Raw genomic sequence first — 21,326 nt, forward strand, 5'->3', positions numbered from 1 at the left:
GCGGCTTCTATGACCACATTCTCCGGAGCGTAACTCTGGACCAGCCCTCTGACGAGTCTGGGCATGTGAGCCCGTCCAGGAGTTCTGGGGGGAGACTGACAGGGGCTGTCAGTGCAGGACCGAGGCGTCCGGGGCCACTCCAGGTGCGGGGGCGTCCACCCTGGGGGGTGGGCGGTGAGAGCAGGGAACGATTGCTCTCCCTTTCCTCTGGGAGCACGTCCTCTACCCAGCTCGCTTAACGACCCGCCTCCCCCCTTCCACGTTGGCCCCCGCCCGCCCCGGATAGGAGAGCGGGCTGGGGGTATCAGACCGCCAGCGTCGCCCACTGCGCAAGTGGGGCCCGGGACCTGAGCCCGCCTCTGCTCCTCGATTGGGCGCTCATTTAAATGTCCGGCCCCGCCCCGAGCTGGGGCGCATATATAAGGCGGCTCGGCGGGCGGCGGGCGGCATTCTGGCGCGGAGCGGAGCGGTGGCGGGCGTAGCTAGCGGGTCGGGCGCCGAGAGGGGGTGCAGCTCGGTTCCCCCCATACCCCTCCCCCTCAGGCGCGAGCCCCACCCCTCCGCCGGCCAGGCCGACCCGGCCGAACTATCCCCTGCGGCGCGAGCCCGGGGCCGCCCCGGGCGCCCCCCAGCAGACCCCCCCCATCATGGGCAGCCAGAGCTCCAAGGCTCCCCGGGGCGACGTGACCGCCGAGGAGGCAGCAGGCGCTTCCCCTGCTAAGGCCAACGGACAGGTGGGTGCGCTCGGCACGGCCCGACCTGGCCCCCTCCTCCCGCACCTCGCCCCCTCTGGGGCCCTGGGCCGGGGCCGCGCGCTTTGTCCGGCCCGGGACACGCGGCGCCCCCTCCCCCGCCCGGTCCCTTTGTTCTCGGCGCCGCAGCCCCCGCGGGCGAAGCGAGGGGAGGGGCGGGGAGGGGGCGCCGGCCTGGCCCCGCCGCCTTCTTTGTTTGCGGTCCCGGCCCCCGGCGCTGCCCCCCGGCCGCCCCGAGTGCCGCGCGGGGAACAAAGGCGCTGGCGGGCCGCGCCAAGGGGGCGCCCAGGGGCCGCGGGGCGGGTGCCCGGGGAGGGGGGGGAGGGCACTCCTCCCGCAGACTCGACCTCGGTGGCTCACAGCCCTTTTTTAGTGGGGAGTCGAGATGTGGGGAGAGCCCGGGGTGGGTGGGGGGCCCGTTCACACAAAGCGGGAGGCTGGGAAAATGGGCCGTCCAGGTGCGGAGAAGAGCGCCCCGGGGCGGCTTCCCGCCCGATGTCGGCTTGCAGGGCTCGCCCGCCCGCCGGGAATCGGCGGCCGCGAGCGGGTCTGCGCCGAATGGAGAGCGCGCCCCGGGGGAGGTGGGTGGGGGGCCACGGGACCCCAGCGCCTCCTGCCGGCCGTGGCCTCTGCGCGGTCGGCCCCCGCGCGCTCGTGAGGGCAGGAGGGAGATGTTTGACGGGATCCTGGTGGGGGGTGAGGCCACAAGCAGCCTCCCGGGTTGCAGAAGAGTCGGGATCCTATTGCCTGGAAGGGGTCAGGGGCGGGTGGGGGGAGGAGGGGTAGAGCCCCGGGCCTCATTGCTGTCTCCTCTGCCCTGCAGGAGAATGGCCACGTGAAAAGCAATGGAGACTTATCCCCCAAGGGTGAAGGGGAGTCGCCCCCCGTGAACGGAACAGAGGAGGCAGCCGGGGCCACTGGCGATGCCATCGAGCCAGCACCCCCTAGCCAGGGCGCTGAGGTCAAGGGGGATGCCCCCGCCAAGGAGACCCCCAAGAAGAAGAAGAAATTCTCTTTCAAGAAGCCTTTCAAATTGAGTGGTCTGTCCTTCAAGAGAAATCGGAAGGAGGGTGGGGGTGATTCCTCTGCCTCCTCACCCACAGAGGAAGAGCAGGAGCAGGGCGAGATCGGTGCCTGCAGCGAGGAAGGCACAGCCCAGGAAGGGAAGGCTGCCGCCACCCCTGAGAGCCAGGAGCCCCAGGCCAAGGGGGCAGAGGCTAGTGCTGCCTCCAAGGGAGGAGACACAGAAGAAGAGGCAGGGCCCCAGGCTGCAGAGCCGTCCACTCCCTCGGGGCCGGAGAGTGGCCCTACACCTGCCGAGCAGAATGAGTAGCTGGGTGGGGGCAGGTGGGTGATCTCTAAGCTGCAAAAACTGTGCTGTCCTTGTGAGGTCACTCCCTGGACCTGGTGCCCTGGCTGCCTTCCTGTGCCCAGAAAGGAAGGGGCTGTTGCCCCCTCCCAGCCACGTTCCCTCTCCTTTTCCCTCCTGTGGATTCTCCCATCATCCATCTGGCCTTCCTCTTAAGGCCAGCTGAAGATGGTCCCTTGCAGTTTCCCGAGTTAGGTTAGTGATGTGAAATATGCTCCTGCCCCTACCTCTCCTGCCCCTACCCCTGCAGAAGGCAATTGCTGGTTTTCTTCCCCAGTTCTTTTCCAAGTAGGTTTTGTTTACTCCCCAAATCCCTGAGCCAGATGTGGGGTGCCTACACTCCCAAACCCGAGTGTCCAGCCTTCCCCTCTGTTGAGTTTTTAGTCTCTTGTGCTGTGCCTAGTGGCACCTGGGCTGGGGAGGACACTGCCCCTGTCTAGGTTTTTATAAATGTCTTACTCAAGTTCAAACCTCCAGCTTGTGAATCGACTGTGTCTCTTTTTTGACTTGGTAAGCAAGTATTAGGCTTTGGGGTGGGGGGAGGTCTGTAATGTGAAACAACTTCTTGTTGTCTTTTTTTTTCCCCCTCCCATTGTTGTAAATAACTTTTAATGGCCAAACCCCAGATTTGTACTTTTTTTTTTTTTTCTAACTGCTAAAACCATTCTCTTCCACCTGGTTTTACTGTAACATTTGGAAAAGGAATAAATGTCGTCCCTTTAGTAGTGCTTTTTAATGAGTGGTCTTCTGGGGGTAGGGTGAGAAGATCGGTTAACCTCAACCCTTGTGGGAGGGATTAGGGTGAAGGTTAAGTTTGTGGGGTTGTTTCCTTGTTCATGGAGTTGCCCAGATTCTCCTGGACACCAGAAGGGCAGGGAAGTGGAGTTGAAATCAACCCAGGGATACTGCTAGGAGATAAGCTCAGGAGGATGTAGAAATGTACCATTTTATTACAAAGATTCTCATGAAAATGAAATAGTATCTCAAAAAAGGATACTTGACTTATCAATCTCCACCTGCAGAACTGGGCAAGGATAGAGGGCAGGCAGTGAGTTCCTTGGCTCACATGGGGCCAGTGGGAAGGTATGATAAGAGAACCAATCTAAAAATGGCTGATGTTACCTTAAGGAGCCTGATTGGGGGGGGGGGGGTGTCCCAGAAGACCCAGCCACTCCTAGAATGCTCAATGAGGGCACCTTTCCAAAGCTACTAAGCAGGCACTTGGCATTTCTGGATTTTGTCCTATGGTTGCCTAAAAGCATGCCTTCCAGAACTGGTACCCTTTATGGTTCAAAATTAAGAACTGGGGAAGGATGGGTGGCGAGGCAGCCACTAGAAAAGCTCACTCCTAATGTGTGCCCTAGGCTCAGGGCCCTGGTTCCTGTCTAGTCCCTGGGGATATTTATATTTAATATATTTTTATATAAATACACAGAGAAATAGAAAATATAAAATCTGAGGGGTTGTGGGAGAAAGGTGGGGAACTTGGCAGGAAACCAGAACTGGAGAGGTCTGCTCAGGCCAACTTGACCTCCTCCTTGACCCTGTGGAGAGAGCAGAGACTGGCATGAGATAACGTGCCCCAGAGGCCTTGAGGCAAAAATACGGGGACAATGACTTCTATAGGACCCCAGCTGCCCAGGTGACTGCCGAGGGCTGGGGCTTCCTAGCTCTGCCTAGAACTGCAGAGACGGACAGACTGGTCCCTGAAAGAGGTCTTTGTAAGCTGCACCAGCTGTCCCTGCGCCTCCCTCGGCAGGGCGGACAAAGGGGCTGGTGCTCCAATGCCAGGGAGATGGCCGACAGCTCCTTCCTCACCCTTTGGCTTCTTGCTTCTCCTCCTTGGTTTTCTCCTCTTCTGTGACTTCTAGAACATAAGAGTGCAGGGATGGCCAAGGCTCCCCTCCAGAAAGACCCATGGAATCTTCACTTAGGCTGAAACCCCTTCCCCAACACAGCTCACTGGACATACAAAAGAGAAAAGCCCATCCCAGGCCCTCCCCTTGAGCCCTGCAGAGAACAAACAGGTTGGACCGGTTTCCCAGCCTGCTAGTGCCTGAACCCGGTGGGCGGGGGCAGCCCCCTGGGAACCTGGGGTGAAGCACTGGGAAAGGGGCTTGGGTGGTGTGTGTGAGCCACACTCCTGACCATGGGGAGACCAGGCATGTCCCTGGCTCTGGAGCCTGGCAGGGCTCAACCGGCCAGTGCGGATAACAAATTGAATTTCATTCTTTTGTGGGTCCTGCCATTTCTGGGGGTGGAGGCAGAACCCCAACAGAAGGCAGGGCCTGAGTCAGCTCCCTCCTAGAGCCCTACATACATTCATCCTCCTCTGGGGCCTGGGGCTCAAGACCCAAGTCTGGGCATGACCCAAACCCACCTTTCTTCTCTTCTGGGTCTTTCTCTTTTTCGTCCTCAGTTTTGACTCTCTTGGCTTTTTTGAAGTTGGAAGAGTTCTTACGACCACCTTCTCCCTCCTCATCAGAGTCCGAGAACTCTTCCTCACAGGCAATTCGTTTGTCAGATGAACAGACTGGGAGGCAATGGGAAATGTAAGTGAGACAGCAGGAGATCAGCTTTACCTCAAGGTCTGTGCCCAGTGCTTCCCTGTGTGTCCTCCAAGAGACACCAAGGGAAGGGGTGACTAAGAAGAGGGGAAGGAAACTCAGACTCCCTAAATTGTCCCAAGAACTAGAACATGGGTTTCTCAACAGATGAGTAGCTTAGGAGGAACATGGAACCAAGAACAGGGGTGGGAAGCCAGAGCTACCTACTGAACGGGAAGGTACCGCCCCTGGATCTGGGTCTTACTAGAGATGCGCTTGTCAGGGTCTTCTTCATCCTCGTCGCCACTCTCCTCTGGAATGGCATCCTCGGGAATCACCTGCATTTGGACCCCAGGTGCGTGGGGCAGCATTCTCAGGTTCTCAAACAGTCGCTGTCTATGGCCAATGGTAGAGAGGGTGGCTGGGCTCTGGTTAGGGACAAACCAGAGCCTGGAATGTTCAATCAGGGGGTGCATGGGGATATACTCACTTGATCTTCTCCAGGTATTCATTGGTATTCTGGTTGGTCATATTGGAAGGACTGATGTGAAGTTTGAAATCTGGTCCAAAGTATTCAAAGTAGTCATTGTACGGAAGCTCTAATTGGGGCAGGAGATAGGAGTCAAGAGACCTGGCTGCCACAGGACCCCAAGAAAAAAGCATTTGTAGGTTTATCTGTACCTGTCAGCCCAACCATCTAACACAGAAGAATGCCTCTGAGATGGTGAGACTTGGGTACTTAGTGGGGTTTCAGTCTTTTTAATGCTGTTCTCCAGTGTCACCCTCCAACATACACAAAATGAGAAGAGGCACAAGCCCAATTTGGAAAAATTTAGGCAATGCCCATTGGGAGCATTTCCTCACTGACTACCCCAGATCCCCTACAGAGTAGAAATTCCAAAGCTATAAATAACCACTGATAATTCTGTCTAGACCAGAAGCAGGAGGGAGAGAGGACAGGGTCAAGAAAGGACTCAGGAAAAACTGGTGGTCTGACTATCACAAGAGGATAGGCAGGAGAATTAATCGATGACTAGCATCAGAAGAGGGGAGGCCACACAGCTAGTGGGAAAGGGCTTGTGAACTTGAGGAAACACAAGCTTCAGCTGTGCCCAGCCCAGCCTGGCTTGGCCCTGGAGCTCTCACCATTCGGGATTTCCGTGTCCAGGGCCACAGCTGTTTCATATGTCCAGCAGCGGGCCACATTACGGATGGTGTAGCCGCCTCCTCCCAGCATCAGCATAGGCAGGTTGAAGCTCTTCACAAACTCCACACACTTGGCGTGCCCTTCGGGGAAGAAAGGGTTTGTTGGATTACAGGAGCACCCAGCAGGACCCTGCCCACCAATCCCTATGCTACCTGGCCTCACCTTTGATCGTGAGATTGAAGCAACCTAATCGATCCCCAGACAGGGAGTCAGAGCCACACTGTAAGACCACCGCACTGGGCTGGAACATCTCCATCACTTTGGACATGACCTAAAAGGACACATCCCGGTAACCACCAGCTTGAAGGGGTTATGTGATGTTTGGGGCTGCAAAGGGTGGGTGCAGTACTTTGGCATCATTTACTCCTACCTTTCCACTCTCCCTCATGCTGGGTGGTAGGGAGCATCAGTCTGGGATTTCAATTTTCCAATTTGAAAGGCTCTCCAAGATCTTTCTAGCTCTAGTAACGCTGAACCTGGAACAGCCTCATCTTTCCCTTCCTTCACTGCCCAAGCTCCAGTGCCACTTCTGACTGTTAGCTGCATCTGCCTTCAGTCCTACAGACTCTGTGCCTCATATTGTAAGGGGGCACTCACTTTCATCTTTCTCATTCTGACAAGATTTTGATACCACCTAGGACAAAGACAATATGTTGGGCTTCGCTGCTACCCTTACTATAAGGCATATAGGAAGCACTTCACTACCTGACCCTATTAGGTTAATAAGCCAGTAATGGTTCCTTTTGGCTTACAGACAAAGATTTAACTCCTCAGCTCAGCATTCAAGGCCCCCTTTGAAATCCTGACCCCAACATACGTTTCCCATCACATCCTTCAATGGTCCTCCCATATTTGAACTAGTCTAGATGCAGCTACATACTGGCACCTCTGTACTTCTGCTGGTGCTGTTCCCCCGTTGAATGCCACCCTGCTCTCCAGCCTCCACCTCCTTTACATAGGCAACTCATTTTTCAAAGTCCAGCTCAAATATCACCACCTCTGTGAAGTCATTTCTGACTACCATCCCCCCAACCCAGGCAGCCATTTGTCTCCCACCCTTCTGTTCATCTTGCAAAAACAGTAATGACCACACGCTGTCGTGTATGTGCCTGCCTCCCGCAATGTAGACTGTGAGGTCTTCAAGGGTATGATTCATGTCTTAGATATTCTTGTATCCAACAGAGGGCCTGACCTACAGAAGGCATCAATAAATATTTGCATGAATTTCATTCCCCTAGCTGACCACACAGCATACAATCCAGGGTCAAAACACATCTCATTTCCCAACCAGCTTCTCGGGGTTGGGGGAGAAGTCCCTAGGTATGCTGGAGGTACTTTGCTACCCCTCCCTCAGACTAAGTCTGATTGCAGCCCGGGTGGTGGATAAGCCACTTACCGGCTTGAAAATGGCCTCATAGGACTCGTCATCGATCCCATCTCGGAGCGGGTAGTTAACAGCATAATACTTGCCTTTGCCAGCCCCAATATCCTAATCAAGAAGGACATTAAAGTAATAGTGAAAGATGAAGCTAGGAAGAAGTTCAAGATGGGGGCTGGAAGGCTAAGGAAAGAGGCAGTGGTTCTGAGAGAGACAGGTGGGGCCCAGGAACTGAGCCAGGGACAGAACAGGGGCATCTTGGCTAATACCATCCCTCACACAGGCTCACACCTCTGGACACACCCCTGAGCCTGCACCCAGGCTGAGAACTATTTATGAAGCCAGAGATGGAATAGCCTACCCCATAGCACAAGACCTCACCTTTGGATTGGGTTAGAGCTGCTGGTGGCTGGGTCACAGAACTAACACTCACCCTGGGATAACCTTTTCCTCCCCAGAGAAGGCAGAAGAGTTCTTTAGAATTGGAAATGCCCACTTAAAAAAAAAAGAAAGAAAGAAAGAAAAAAAAAAAAAAAAAAAGGAAATGCCCACTTATTCTAGTGCTTGCCACAGCAAACAAATGAACTAGTGCCACTCTTTCACCAGAGGGCTACATGGAAAAGGGCTTGTTTCATATTCATGATAATAGAAGCAGATACAAGAGTTTGATGAGTTAGCTTCCAAGGACTCTTATCCTGAGGTCTATTGATGGGCTTCTGTAAGGGGAGGTGTCTGTTATTAACTATTCACTATCAGACACAAAAGGTTTCCTATACTTTCTTGAGGACAGAGTCCATAGCTTGCAGTCCGATGATCAAGGGGAAAGGTTAAGAACCCTTGAGATGGTCCATAAGAATCCCAATTCCAAGCCCACTGGAGTGAACCTGATGTTTCTAGCCTAAAATTCAAGTCCTATGGGACATCTGAGTAGTGTAACGTAACTTAGCTATGGCCAGGAGGGACCTCTCATGAGAGCCCTATCCCTCTCTTCCTCTAGAATAAGGGAGGAAGGCGATAAGGGCAGGTACCCGAGGCTGGGGTATGATGTCCTGAATGGCTAAAGAGGCAGGAGTGGTTTCTGGTGACATGAGATAGGAGAGTTAGAGCTGGCAGCTGAGGGTGAGCTGGTAGGCCCCTGAAGGGAGTTCTCACCCGTAGGTCCCCAGTTCCTGGGAAGTACTCTCCGTATTTATGAAAGGACACAGTCATGACCCGGTCTGTGGTATAGAAGGCCTCTTCCACGCCATCGCCGTGGTGAATATCAATGTCAATATACAGCACCCTCTGGTGATACCTAGGATCAGAAGGGGGTCAGGGGTCTGGGGGCTCTCTGGGAATGGGACGCGCCAAGGGCGCCAGGTCCCAGCTTACCGGGCTGGCTGCCTCCCTCAGGTATCTCTAAGCACCAGAGACGTGGAAACTGGCTGAAGGAAGGTGGAAGAGCGGCAGGGTGTCTCCAGAGGCCTGACCAAGCCGACCAAGTCCGATCTTCCTACTCTACAGCCAGGGTCAACTCCAGCCACACAGGGACACTTTGGAGGCAGGATCTGAGCAGCGCCTGCCCCTGATCTTGCCGTGGGCTCAGATCAAACCAGGACCCCGTCAAGGAGAGGATGGCCAGAGACACTCACTGAACACAATCCTAGCCAACACACTGCTAGGAAAAGTAAACTAGGGAGGCAAGCCCATGGGGAGAGGGAAGTGGGAACCTGGCCTAAGGTGCTCCTCCAAGAGACAAGGCCAGGCAGGCATACTTTAGCAGTTCCAGGATGGCCAAGACGATATCATTGACGTAACAGAAGCCAGATGCCTCAGACTTCTTTGCATGGTGCAGCCCCCCGGCCCAATTCACAGCGATGTCTGTCTGCTGCTTATTCAATTTCACAGCACTCGCTGGGTGTGAGAGAGCAAACACAAGACTGTTAGCAAACCATCTTCTCTCTTTCCCCAAGAAGCCCAGAAAACCAGTGAGAGGTAGGACCTATCAGACAACTGGACTGTATGATCCAGAGGCCAGTCCTCTCCCTCCTTCCCTATTCCAACAGAGAGTAAATATGACCCTGGCTACTCTAAACAACTTTTTTCCAAACTGAGGGTGGTAACCCATCAGTAAGCCTTAAAATTGGTTTAATGGGTCATGATTAGTATGTGTGTACTAAACAAAAGAGACTAGGATAAAATAGCAGTAAAGGTAAATGCTCTTCTGTGAAACTGGCTTCTGAGCAAGAATGTGCATGCAGAACCTCAACTGCGTGTAAATGTATTTATTACTGGGGTTCATGGTCAAAAAATGATGAAGATACTGACTGAAGGTATCAGAAGCTCCAAGTACAAACTGGCCCCAGAAGCTAGAGAAATAGACACTTGTGTAATCAGGTGCATTTGTGGCAGTGTAATTCTAACAGCAATAAAAACATGGAACAAGTCAAGTGATCCAACAAGAGGGGACTGATTATATCAACTAAAGTTGGTCCATAACATGGAATAATCATGTAGCCTAGAAATCATGCTATAGTCTACTAGAACTAAAGAAATTTTAAAGATTTACTAAGTAAAAGATGCAGACACAAAATTATACACACGTGACACATTTTTGCAAAATACAGATGTATATGTTTTATCCACATATACACACACAGAAAAAAGAATGGATATATAAACACCTAAATGGTAATAACGATTATCTGTGGACAGCGTGATTGTGGGCAACTTTTTCCTGTACACATCTTTGTTCTCTGAGATTATATTGGGAGCCAAAGGGGAGAGGAGAGGAAATAAGGATCATAGGAAAATAAATATTTGTTAAGAAAGGGTTTAGAGTAATCATAGAGGTAATCTAGAAGTTAATAATGGAAGTGGGAGATATGTGGGGACTATTTCTGACCTCTAAAGGTAATTACAATGGTCTTTTGTAAGACACAGATGGTGACACTTCCCATTTTTATAGCACTTTGCAGTCTGCAAATTGCTTCTATGTACAGCATCTCCACAACCCCATGAGGTCCGCAGGGAATTCTAGTATTTAAGATCTCTTGGTAGGAGAGGACAGTCAAGGACACCTGTCAGTACCATGTCAGAGACTGAACCTAGGCTCGGACTGAACCAGAAGGATATTTTAAAGACGTAAGGTAAAAACTCATAGGACCGTTTAAAGGGTCCCAGATCAGCCCCACTGGGACAGCGGCCTAAAAGGCAGGCCTCACTAGTACAACCCAGCACAGCCCGTGAGGAGGGAGGTATATTCCTTACCCACAGAGCCACCAGTAGATAACTGACAGAATTCAAACAGGCCATCAAATACTGGACAGTCCTCACCGACGTTGACTTGAAAGACATAAGGGAAAGGTTAGTTTCCACAATTCCTTTAGTTTTTGTTTACACATATGAGCCTATAGGGCAGGGGAACCCACAGAATTTGGATTCAGGAGGCTTGGTATAGTTCAGGCTCTACTTACTGATTATTTTTTTTTTAAGACTTTATTTATTTATTCATGAGAGACACAGAGAGAGGGGCAGAGACACAGGCAGAGGGAGAAGCAGGCTCCATGAAAGGAGCCCGAGGTGGGACTCAATCCCGGGTCTCCAGGGTCACACCCTGGGCCGAAGGCAGCACTAAACCGCTGAGCCACCAGGGCTGCCCTACTTACTGATTCTGTGACTGGATCAAGTCATCTAACTTCTCAGAGCTTTGGCTCATTACCTTTAAGTAGCAACCATGATATCTGCCTCACCTAAATGTTGAGAAGATTAACATAAGTCTTACTGGGGAAGAATACGGCAAGTAAGTACTTGGAAAATGTTAGCTCTTTCCTCGAGGGAGAAAATTGAGCTACTTATTCCTGAGTTGGTTCAGATCTCACTCCAGCTGACTAACAAGGCAGAGAAAAACTGAGACCTATATAACTATCATCCACTGAATGCTTAACAATGTGCCAGACACTGTGCTAAAGGCTTTAGATACCTCGCACAACCTTCTAAGGCGGGATTTGGTCCTATTTTATAAATGGGGAAACCAGCTCAGAGACGTGAACTCCTAATAAACAGCAGAGGTGATCTTAAACATTGGTCTGCCTGCCCTAAAAGCCCATGAAAATATACTTAGGCCTTCTCCCCAATAATTCCATATACAATCTCATTTGATCCTCATCACAACCCCATGAGTTGGACAAGACACATCAACCCCGCTGTCCAGAGGAACAAACAGATCCAGAGAATTAAGCGACCTGCCCATAGTTATATAAGGAGGCAGTGGCAGAGCCAGAATGAGAGTCCAGGTGTCTCGACTCCCACAGTCCAGGGCTCTTGCTATTACACCCAAGTGACAACTGGAGTCAAGTTATTTCCGGCCTAAAGGGGCAAAAGTCCAAACTAACACATAATGAGGAAACACATGCAAACAGTGATGCAAATGAACTGAGAAGCTGAGAGGCAGGAAAGGAAGCACACCTGAGGGCTGTAGAGTCACAGAGCTAGGGAGGAACCTCAGGGCTCCGAGTCTCCTCTCCTAGAAAAGGAAGCTATGAGGGGTGCCTGGGGGGCTCAGTCAGTTGAGCATCTGACTCTTGGTTTCACCTCAGGGCCAGATGAGGCTCTGAGGCTCAGCACAGAGGCTGCTCAAGATTCTCTCCCTCTCTCTCCCCCTCAGTCCACTCTCCTCAAGCAGTCTCTCTCACATAAACAAAATCTTTAAAAAAACAACCAAAAAAAGGAAACTATTGAGACATGAATGATACACAGGAAATTACAGGCAGGGTAAGCTAGACCCTTATCCCTTGCTCTGGCCTTCCTATTGCACTTGCTGTCAACTGGGGTTCCCCAGGTAGAGCAAGGAGGAGCCCTAGGAGGAGGGTAGCAGAGCCCAGCTCAGACTGCGGTAACCCACTGAGACGGCTGAAGCTCAGTCTGCAGTAACTACACACACTACCCACTCTGGCACTGGCCTAGACTGAGAGGGCTCCCTGCCAAGACAAGCGCTCTGGGGAAGTGCAGCCTGCAGAAGGGGGTGAGCAGTAGTTGGTAGCTATCACCCTCACTCCCCAGTTGAGCACCGGGAGGCTGTGTCAATAAGAACTTTGGTCCCTGGGGCCAGGATCCTTATCCATTGGCAACCGACTGCCCCTTCCAGCTGCTTCCTCCTTCATTGGGTTTGGCCTGCCTAGGTTTCCAGAGTTTTGCTTATACTCCCATCTGGGATGTGGAGCCACCATGGGAGGAAATGGTTGTTTTATTTACGTTTTATTTTTATTATTATTATTTTTTTAAAAATATTTTATTTATTTATTCATGAGAGACACAGAGAGAAAGAAAGAGGCAGAGACACAGGCAGAGGGAGAAGCAGGCTCCATGCAGGGAGACTGACGTGGGACTCGATCTTGGGATTCCAGGATCATTCCCTGGGCCGAAGGCAGGCGCTAAACTGCGGAGCCACCCAGGCGTCCCTTTATTATTATTTTTAAGTAAGCTCTATACCCAACATGAGGCTGGAACTCACGACTCTCAGACTGAGAGTTGCGTACTCTATGGACTAGGCCAGCCAGGTGGCCCAGGAAATGGTTTAGATAGGAGAAAAAAATATTTTCCTTCAGGCCCCAAACCAACACGTGGCTCAAAGAGCCAGCCCATTATTCTCAGCTCAACAAGCTGTGTGACTGGAGATGGAAAGGGGGGAAGGGACTGAAGACCCTCACTTGTGCTCATCTGTGAAATTAGGGAGGACTTTTCTATGGGTTTCTCTCTTCCTACTACAAATACGTTTCTTACTCTTAGGCTGGTGTTAGAATGAAGGGAGCAACAGTGGGTGAGAGATGGGAGAGCAGAGGGAGATGGGGAAGGCGGTAAAAAGCACACTGCAGAAAGAGATGCATGGGATTAACAGGGACTTCAGGAGAGGGCTTGTACCACTGTGGTGCTATAATGGGGGGCGGGGAGTGGAGGGTAAGAAAGAAGGGTGTGTGATCAAGGGGAGGCGACCAAGGGGGCTTCAACTATATTGGTAATGTTTTCTTTATTAGGCTGGGAGTGGGTAGTTGGATGTTCATTCTACTACTTTTTATACTTTTGTGTGGAAACATTCCATTCTCCATTCTACCACTACCTTGCTGGGTGATTCTGGGAAAGTCATTTCACTTCAGTTTATGTATCTATAAAATAGACTATATCTCTAAATTCTACCACCATAATTCCCCTTTATCATTTTTCCACCATGTTTCACATTCTGATAAACTATCTGGCCAAAAACCCAAAACTGCATTTATTGATGTTTGAACCCATTTATTTATTTATTACTATTTTTAAGAAGGCCTGAGCCCAACAGGCCATGAGCTCCCTGGCAGGCAAAGGCTGGCTGATAGGGGACCAAGTGCAAATGGGCAGATCGAGCCAGGCTGTCAGGGAGCTCACTGTACATCATGGTCCCATGTTAACTAATTAAAATATTAGGTCAGAACTTTTTTTTTTTTTTAAAGATTTTATTTCTTTATTCGTGAGAGAGAGAGAGAGAGACTGAGATAATAGGCAGAGGGAGAAGCAGGCTCCCCGCGGGGAGCCCAATGTAGGACTCAATCCCAGGACCCTGGGATCATGACCTGAGCCAAAGGCAGATGCTCAACCACTAAGCCACCCAAGCGTCCTAGGTCAGAACTTCTGATCAAGATTCTCAAGGTCTCAAAATGACCACAAAATGTCTATTACATTCTAGCCAAGAGCAAGGAAGCCTAACTTACTTTTAGTCTTATTACACATATAACTTCCTAGGTTAGATATTGGTAATATAATAAAAGAGCTTGGCTCTCACATCCCTGTTATTGTCTCTGTAGATACCCCTGGTTATACAGCACTTCACTAAATGACATCTTTCTATAACCCTATGGATCAAGTCAGTAAGGTGCCTTAAAGTCCTTAGAGAGTTTCATCCTTCCAAATCCATCTTCAATGAGAGAAAAAATCCCAGATTTTTTTTAAAAAAAATTTTTTTAAAAATTTTTTTTTAAAAAAGATTTTATTTATTTGAGAGAGAGCGAGCAAGAGAGAGAGAAAGAGCAGGGGGAAGGGCAGAGGGAGAGAGAAGCAGATTCCCACTAAGCAGGGACCCCGACGTGAAACTTGATCCCAGGACTCCAGGATCATGACCTGAGCTAAAGGCAGACGCTTAACCCACTGAGCCACCCAGGTGCCCCCCAGATCGATCAATCTATCTATCTATCTAGCTATCTATCTACTTACTTACTTATTTGTGGGAGGGACTCGATTTTATTTATTTATTCATGAGAGACACACACAGAGAGGCAGAGACACAGGCAGAGGGAGAAGCAGGCTCCTTGTAGGGAGCCCAATGTGGGACTCGATCCCAGGACTCCAAGATCATGCACTGAGCTGAAGGCAGATGCCCAACCGCTGAGCCACCCAGACATCCCCAGACCTAATCTTTTAATACACAACCTTAGAATGCTAGTTTCAGGAAAACTGGAGCAAACTGGGAGCCAGACCCAAACCTGGGCATTCCTCAGGGCCTAATATTTTATGTCTGCTTTGACAGATTTGAAAATAATGAAAGTAATATGTCATCACAGCAAAAGTTACTATTCATTGACAGTCAGTGCTCTCACTTATATCCCCCCAACCTCCACTATGAAATAGTCATTACTGTCTTTCTTTTTTTTTTCTTCAGGATTTTATTTATTTATTCATGAGAGACACAGAGAGAGAGACAGAGACATAGGCAGAGGGAGAAGCAAGTTCCCCATGGGGAACCTGATGAGGAACTGGATCCCAGGACCCTGGGATCACACCCTGACCTAAAGGCAGATGCTCAACCACTGAACCACCCAGGTGTCCCTTCCTTTTTAAAAAAAAAAAAAAAAAAAAAAAAAAAAAAGATTTTATTTATTTAATTGAGAGAGAGCATGTGTGAGGTAGGGGGCAGAGGGAGACGGAGAAGGACAAGCAGACTCCCCACTGAGCAAGAAGGCCAACTCAGGGCTGGAGCCCAACTCAGGGACCTAAGCCAAAGACAGACACTTAAATGACTGAGCCACCCACCTATGTGCCCCTGTCTTTCTTTTAAAGAAAAGAAAACAAGTGTGCCTGGACGGTACAGTCAGCTTAGCACCTGGCTCTTGGTTTGGGCTTGTGTCATGATCTCAGGATCATGAGATCAGGCCCTGTATCAGGCTCTGGGCTCAGCAGCACAGTCTGCATGAGATTCACTCTCCATCTCCCTCTGCCTCTACCCCTACATAAGCACACTCTCTCTTAAATAAAAAAATCTTTAAAAACTAAATAAAGAAAAGAAAATAGGCTCAGAGAGGCTAGGTGCTTGCTTAAGAACACACAGCAGCTAAGTAGTAGAGCTAAAGAATTCAAACCACGACATCAAAGCTCATTTTCTCTCTTCAACACCAAGCTCCTTCTCTAATGAGAATCCTCTCTGCTGACAGTGGAGCCTGATCAGTGGCCTAAATAGGTTATGAGAAGCCCTAAAGCCATCCAGAGCAAAGGAAGGAATTTGTCTCATCTTGAAAGCAAAAAAGATCTTGTCAATTCAAAGAGCAAATACTGCACTTAGAAGGGACAGCACTGGGATGCCTGGGTGGCTCAGCGGTTAAGTGTCTGCCTTCAGCTTGGGGCATAATCCCAGGTCTGGGGATCGAGTCCCACATCAGGCTCCCTGCATGGAGCCTGCTTCTCCCTCTGCCTGTGTCTCTGCCTCTCCTTCTCTCTCTGTGTCTCTCATGAATAAATAAATAAAATCTTAAAAAAAAAAAAAAAGAGGGGACAGTATTGTTGTAGGTGGTAAAGAAGCTTGATGCTTTAAAAAAAGTCTCTGTGGCTCTGTAATCATTACAACTACACAATTATTGTAACAAATAAACTTTCTGCCTTGGGAATCAGACTACCTTGTGGTCAGTAGCAACAAGTGCCACAGATTTGCTGATATTACAAGTTCAATAAAGTGTTGTTATGTGAAAAAAAAAAAAAAAGATTTGCTGATATTTCAAAATAAGCTGTTATAAGCTAATCAAAACTACTGAAAAAAAAAAAAACTTCTTCTGGACAATGTTGCTTCATTGTTTTATTATATGAGATATCAGGTACTGAGAGAAAATTTCTTTTTTCTTTTTTTTTTTTTGAGAGAAAATTTCTAATATAACACAAGGGAGAAGTCACATAATAGTTTTTCTCCCGAATTTCAACACATTTTCTCCCTTAGCTGAAACAATCCCCATGATTCCTATAAACCGAGTGTAGCTTCTGAGATGCCACCTGTTCTGAGCTTCAAGTCTCAGGAAGCAGGAGCAAAATCACTTCAACTCAAAGATCACATCATCGGCAGCCCCGGTGGTGCAGCGGTTTAGCACCGCCTGAAGCCTCGGGTGTGATCCTGGAGACCCAGGATCGAGTCCCACATCGGGCTTCCTGCATGGAGCCTGCTTCTCCCTCTGCCTGTGTCTCTGTCTCTCTCTTCGCTCTCTCTGAATGAATAAATAAATAAATCTTAAAAAAAAAAAAAACACATCATCTAGAGTCTAAGTGGCCACTCAATTTTCAATTAACACTCACAAAAATGAGAACAGCTAAACTTGTATGGGATGACACCCAGGCCATTTTACAAAAATCTGAGGGAAAGTGACTTGTCTGGTCAGTTAAGTGTCAGAGCTGGGGCTTCTATCTCCTATGTCTCTCTACCAGGTCAGTGCTTTTTCCATAACAACATTTAGTTTCCTTGGCATAGTATTGTGAATCTAACTAGACAAAGATCAAACTCTATTCCTTATAATCAAGATACAAGGAAAACCAGACTTGAGAAAAAAGCAGCACTTTGGCATCCTTAAGAGGCAGGGGAAATTAAGCGTCAGCTGAATAGGAGATACTAGGGAAGACAGGGTAGACTTCTACAATTCAAAGGTAGATCCAGGGGCACCTGGGTGGCTCAATTGGTCAAGTGTCTGCCTTTGGTTCAGGTCATGATCTCAGGGTCCTGGGAGTAAGCCTGCATCCAGTTCCCTGCTCAGCGGAGTCTGCTTCTCCTTCTGCCTCTGTCCCTCCTGACAGCTCATGCTCACTCACTCGCTCTCTCACAAATAAATAAATAAAATAAAATAAAATAAAATAAATAAAAATCAAAGGCAGACCTGACTGGGGCCTCGAGAGTAAGGAGGGAACAGAATGGACTTACATCTCTGCATCTGCTTACTGTACTCGGACATGTTATCTGGGCGGATGGAGCGCAAGAATTTAATGTAGTCATCACTGTGGTACTTGGTCATCTCCTCGGCATTGGCTTTGTGAGGGCGCTAGAGGGCAGAGGGGAGAAAGGACGTGTTATTCCTGACAGTGGCCGGTCTTCACCCAGTCTACTCTGAACACCTGTATCACCCTAGCACTGAGGTAGGTGCTGTAAAGGTGAGGGGAGGGAAAAAAACAAACAAACAAACAAACAAACAAACAACACTGATTAGATTAAGGCCTCAGGAAATTTACAATCTAATTAGGCACATAAGATTATCAAATGAGATTCAGTATCAGAAGACCCTGACTAGGGATCCCTGGGTGGCGCAGCGGTTTGGCGCCTGCCTTTGGCCCAGGGCGCGATCCTGGAGACGGGGGATCGAATCCCACGTCCGGCTCCCGGTGCATGGAGCCTGCTTCTCCCTCTGCCTGTGTCTCTGCCTCTCTCTCTCTCCGTCTCTCTGTGACTATCATAAGTAAAAAAAAAAAAAAAAAAAAAGACCCTGACTGCAACTCAAGCTCTGTTGCTTAGGTAAGTCTATCTAGTGAGCCTCAATTTTCTCATTTACTAAACAGGAACAACTTCTACCTCACAGGGATCACGAGAATTGGATGAGATGAATTTCTTTGTAAACTGTGAAGTGCTTTACAAACTCTTCATTCTTTTTAATTCCAAATAAAACGGGATCCCTGGGTGGCGCAGCGGTTTGGCGCCTGCCTTTGGCCCAGGGCGCGATCCTGGAGACCCGGGATCGAATCCCACATCGGGCTCCCGGTGCATGGAGCCTGCTTCTCCCTCTGCCTGTGTCTCTGCCTCTCTCTATCTCTCTGTGACTATCATAAATAAATAAAAAAATTTAAAAAAATTCCAAATAAAACAATATATAGTTATGGGCCAAATGGCTCTAAGAGTTTGAGGAAAAAGGGTGACTAACAATAATTGAAATATGAAATCTTTTATAAATCACCATCACACCAACAATTCTGATCATACTCTCCCCATTGAAACTTCCTTGACATGGTAATTTCCAGAATGTTATCCTAACATTCTGATTCATCTTTCCCTTTTTTATTTTATGTTATTTTTTTCATCTTTCCCTTTTTAAAAACCTCTTCTCTTCCTCCCATCTCTTAAAGGTAGGTCTTCTTCTAAGATGACCCTCTGCTTTTCTTTTCTAGCTACCAATACCTTTCTAGTTTATAAAAAGCATTTTTTGGGGATCCCTGGGTGGCGCAGCGGTTTGGCGCCTGCCTTTGGCCCAGGGCATGATCCTGGAGACCCGGGATCGAATCCCACGTCGGGCTCCCGGTGCATGGAGCCTGCTTCTCCCTCTGCCTGTGTCTCTGCCTCTCTCTCTCTCTCTCTCTCTCTGTGACTATAATAAATAAATAAAAATTAAAAAAAATAAAAAGCATTTTTTTTTTTTAAGATTTCATTTATTTATTCATGAGTGACACAGAGAAAGAAAGGCAGAGACAGGCAGAGGCGGAAGCAGACTCCATGCAGGAGCCTGATTGTGGGACTTGATCCTGAGACTCCAGGATCATGCCCTGGGCCAAAGGCAGGTGCTAAACCGCTGAGGCCACCCAGGGACCCCATAAAGCATTTTCAATACATACCTAACATTGTTTACCCTAAGTCAGGCATTGTACGCTATTTTGTGATCCTTACCACAACTTCTTAAACTCCATACTATTATTAACCTCACTTTGCCCCCAGGGAGGTTAAGTAATTTGTCCAAGGTTACACAGCTGGAAAATTGACTAGGAACCCAGAGGTCTGGCTGCAGGCACTACCTGACTCTTGTTTAATCCTCACTTAATATAAGGAGGAATGTAAGAATAAAAAATGGATACTATTCTATAGAACACAGTCATAGTGAAAGCAGCAAGACACGGCCCCAAATACTAAATTGCTTTTTCTATATTAAGCCTTTTACCCTCACAGCAATGTTGCGGACAGAGCTTTGATTATCCCTTCTACATAGATACCTGCCCAGACTCACTCCATCTTGCTTTCTGCTCTGAGCTCCAGATTCACAATTCCAACAGCTTCTCAGCCAGCCCCACTTGTGAATCCTAGCGGCACTTCAAATTCAACTGGATCTGACAACTTATAGAGAGCCCAAAGGCATTCAAATTTAACTTCACTTCCAGACTTCTCTTTTACTATTTTTGTTAATGACACCAACATTCACTCAGGCTGCGAAACTAAATGTAATCCTTAATTCCACCCTCTTTGACTTCCATTTCAATCCATTGCCTATCCCCTTCATTATAGGTACTCCATAATCTTGACTGCATCCACCACCTTATTTCTCCTATGCTCTTCTTTCCCAGTGTTCCCATCCTCACTACCATCCACCCAGTTGCTCAAGACAGAAGCCACACTTAATTTTGCATTCCTCATCTACTACATTCAACAAGGACAAAGCCCATTTCAAAAGCTGCCCCTTTTATGAAGTAAAAACAAATCTTGCTCTAAGAACCTATCTTCATCCCAGGCCACAAAGTTCCAAGAAATGTGACCACACAGCCAAAAATCACAAAACATGCAAGGAAACAAAGCACTAAGAGTGAGAGCTAATAGAAACAACAAATAGCAGAAAAAGATTTACAGATACCTTGGATATATGATTAATTAAAAAAAATGCATAACATTTCTATATGCAAATAAATCTAAGTATAAAATTTTATTTTTATTTTTATTTTCTTTAAGATTTTTTAAGATTTTTTTTGTTTATTCATGAGAGACAGAGAGAGAGAGAGAGAGAGGCAGAGACACAGGCAGAGGGAGCAGCAGGCTCCACGCAGGGAGTCCGACGTGGGACTTGATCCCAGGTCCCCAGGATCAGGCCCTGGGCTGAAGGCAGTGCTAAACCACTGAGCCACCCTGGCTGCGCCATAAGGAGAAATTTATAAAACTTTAGACTGACAGTCAAAATCTCAACTATTCATCAACAGTTGAATGGATAAACTGTGGTATACTTTACAATAAAATACTATAGGGATCCCTCGGTGGCGCAGCGGTTTGGCGCCTGCCTTTGGCCGAGGGCGCGATCCTGGAGACCCAGGATCAAATCCCACGTCGGGCTCCCGGTGCATGGAGCCTGCTTCTCCCTCTGCCTGTGTCTCTGCCTCTCTCTCTCTCTCTCTATGTGACTATCATAAATAAATAAATAAATAAAAATAAAAAAATAAAATAAAATACTACAAAACAATTAATATGAACAAACTACAATAAAGAGATATCGTATAATTCCCCTTATATAAAGTTTGGCAAAATTGAACTATACTGTTTAGGAATACATATTTAGGTAATTAAATGATGAGTGAGCAGCAATTAATAGAAAAGTCAGGATTCTGGTTATTTTCTGCAGCAAAAGAAGCTGTGATAAGGAAAGGACAAAGGCAGGGTTCTGAAGTACTGTCAATGTTCTACTTCTTGCACTAATTGTTGTTTACATGCATGTTTACTGTATATTTGTTAAATTGCACATTTGTTTTATACACTTCTGTACATGTATTATATTTTACAATAACAAAGTTAAAAGAAGTGTTTATAGAAGACATTTTAAAAGACTTAATTAAGGGCAGCCTGGGTGGCTCAGCGGTTAAGCGCCGCCTTCAGCCCAGAGCCTGATCCTGGGGACCCGGGATCGAGTCCCACATCGGACTCCCTGCGTGGAGCCTGCTTCTCCCTCTGCCTGTGTCTCTGCCTCTCTCTCTGTGTGTGTCTCTCATGAATAAATAAAAAAAATCTTTTAAAAAATTAAAAGCTTTATAGGAGGAATGCCTGGGTGGCTCAGCGGTTGAGCATCTGCCTTTGGCTCAGGGCATGATCCCT

General features: G+C 48.3%; 2 protein-coding genes across 2 annotated transcripts in view; one reads left to right on the forward strand and one right to left on the reverse strand.

Moving 5' to 3' along the window:
• The first annotated feature begins 417 nt into the window (after positions 1–417).
• MARCKSL1 (MARCKS like 1) lies at positions 418–2,843 on the forward strand. The gene is made up of 2 exons (XM_072750362.1): positions 418–734; positions 1,576–2,843. Exons 1-2 carry the CDS (start codon positions 648–650, stop codon positions 2,083–2,085), a joined length of 597 nt encoding a protein of 198 aa, XP_072606463.1. The 5' UTR covers positions 418–647; the 3' UTR covers positions 2,086–2,843.
• A 208-nt stretch (positions 2,844–3,051) lies between these two features.
• Positions 3,052–21,326, reverse strand: part of HDAC1 (histone deacetylase 1) — a 34,556-nt gene continuing 16,281 nt past the window's right edge. The window contains exons 3-14 of the mRNA XM_026014472.2: positions 17,427–17,544; positions 10,502–10,576; positions 9,007–9,145; positions 8,405–8,546; positions 7,271–7,363; positions 6,037–6,145; positions 5,814–5,954; positions 5,158–5,266; positions 4,933–5,063; positions 4,502–4,654; positions 3,940–3,988; positions 3,052–3,665 (exon numbers count right to left, since the gene is read on the reverse strand). Coding sequence (XP_025870257.1) covers positions 3,638–3,665; positions 3,940–3,988; positions 4,502–4,654; positions 4,933–5,063; positions 5,158–5,266; positions 5,814–5,954; positions 6,037–6,145; positions 7,271–7,363; positions 8,405–8,546; positions 9,007–9,145; positions 10,502–10,576; positions 17,427–17,544 — 1,287 coding nt within the window. The 3' untranslated portion in view covers positions 3,052–3,637. The remainder of the gene's footprint in view (positions 3,666–3,939; positions 3,989–4,501; positions 4,655–4,932; positions 5,064–5,157; positions 5,267–5,813; positions 5,955–6,036; positions 6,146–7,270; positions 7,364–8,404; positions 8,547–9,006; positions 9,146–10,501; positions 10,577–17,426; positions 17,545–21,326) is intronic.

The sequence above is a fragment of the Vulpes vulpes genome, chromosome 2 (assembly GCF_048418805.1).
Source record: "Vulpes vulpes isolate BD-2025 chromosome 2, VulVul3, whole genome shotgun sequence".
NCBI lineage: Eukaryota > Metazoa > Chordata > Mammalia > Carnivora > Canidae > Vulpes > Vulpes vulpes.

Excerpts from the sequence above, each read along its gene's own strand:
- MARCKSL1 (XM_072750362.1), top strand. The coding sequence starts at position 648 with ATGGGCAGCCAGAGCTCCAAGGCTCCCCGGGGCGACGTGACCGCCGAG. Across the intron at positions 735-1,575 it reads CTGCTAAGGCCAACGGACAG|GAGAATGGCCACGTGAAAAG; the intron begins GTGGGTGCGCTC and ends TCTGCCCTGCAG.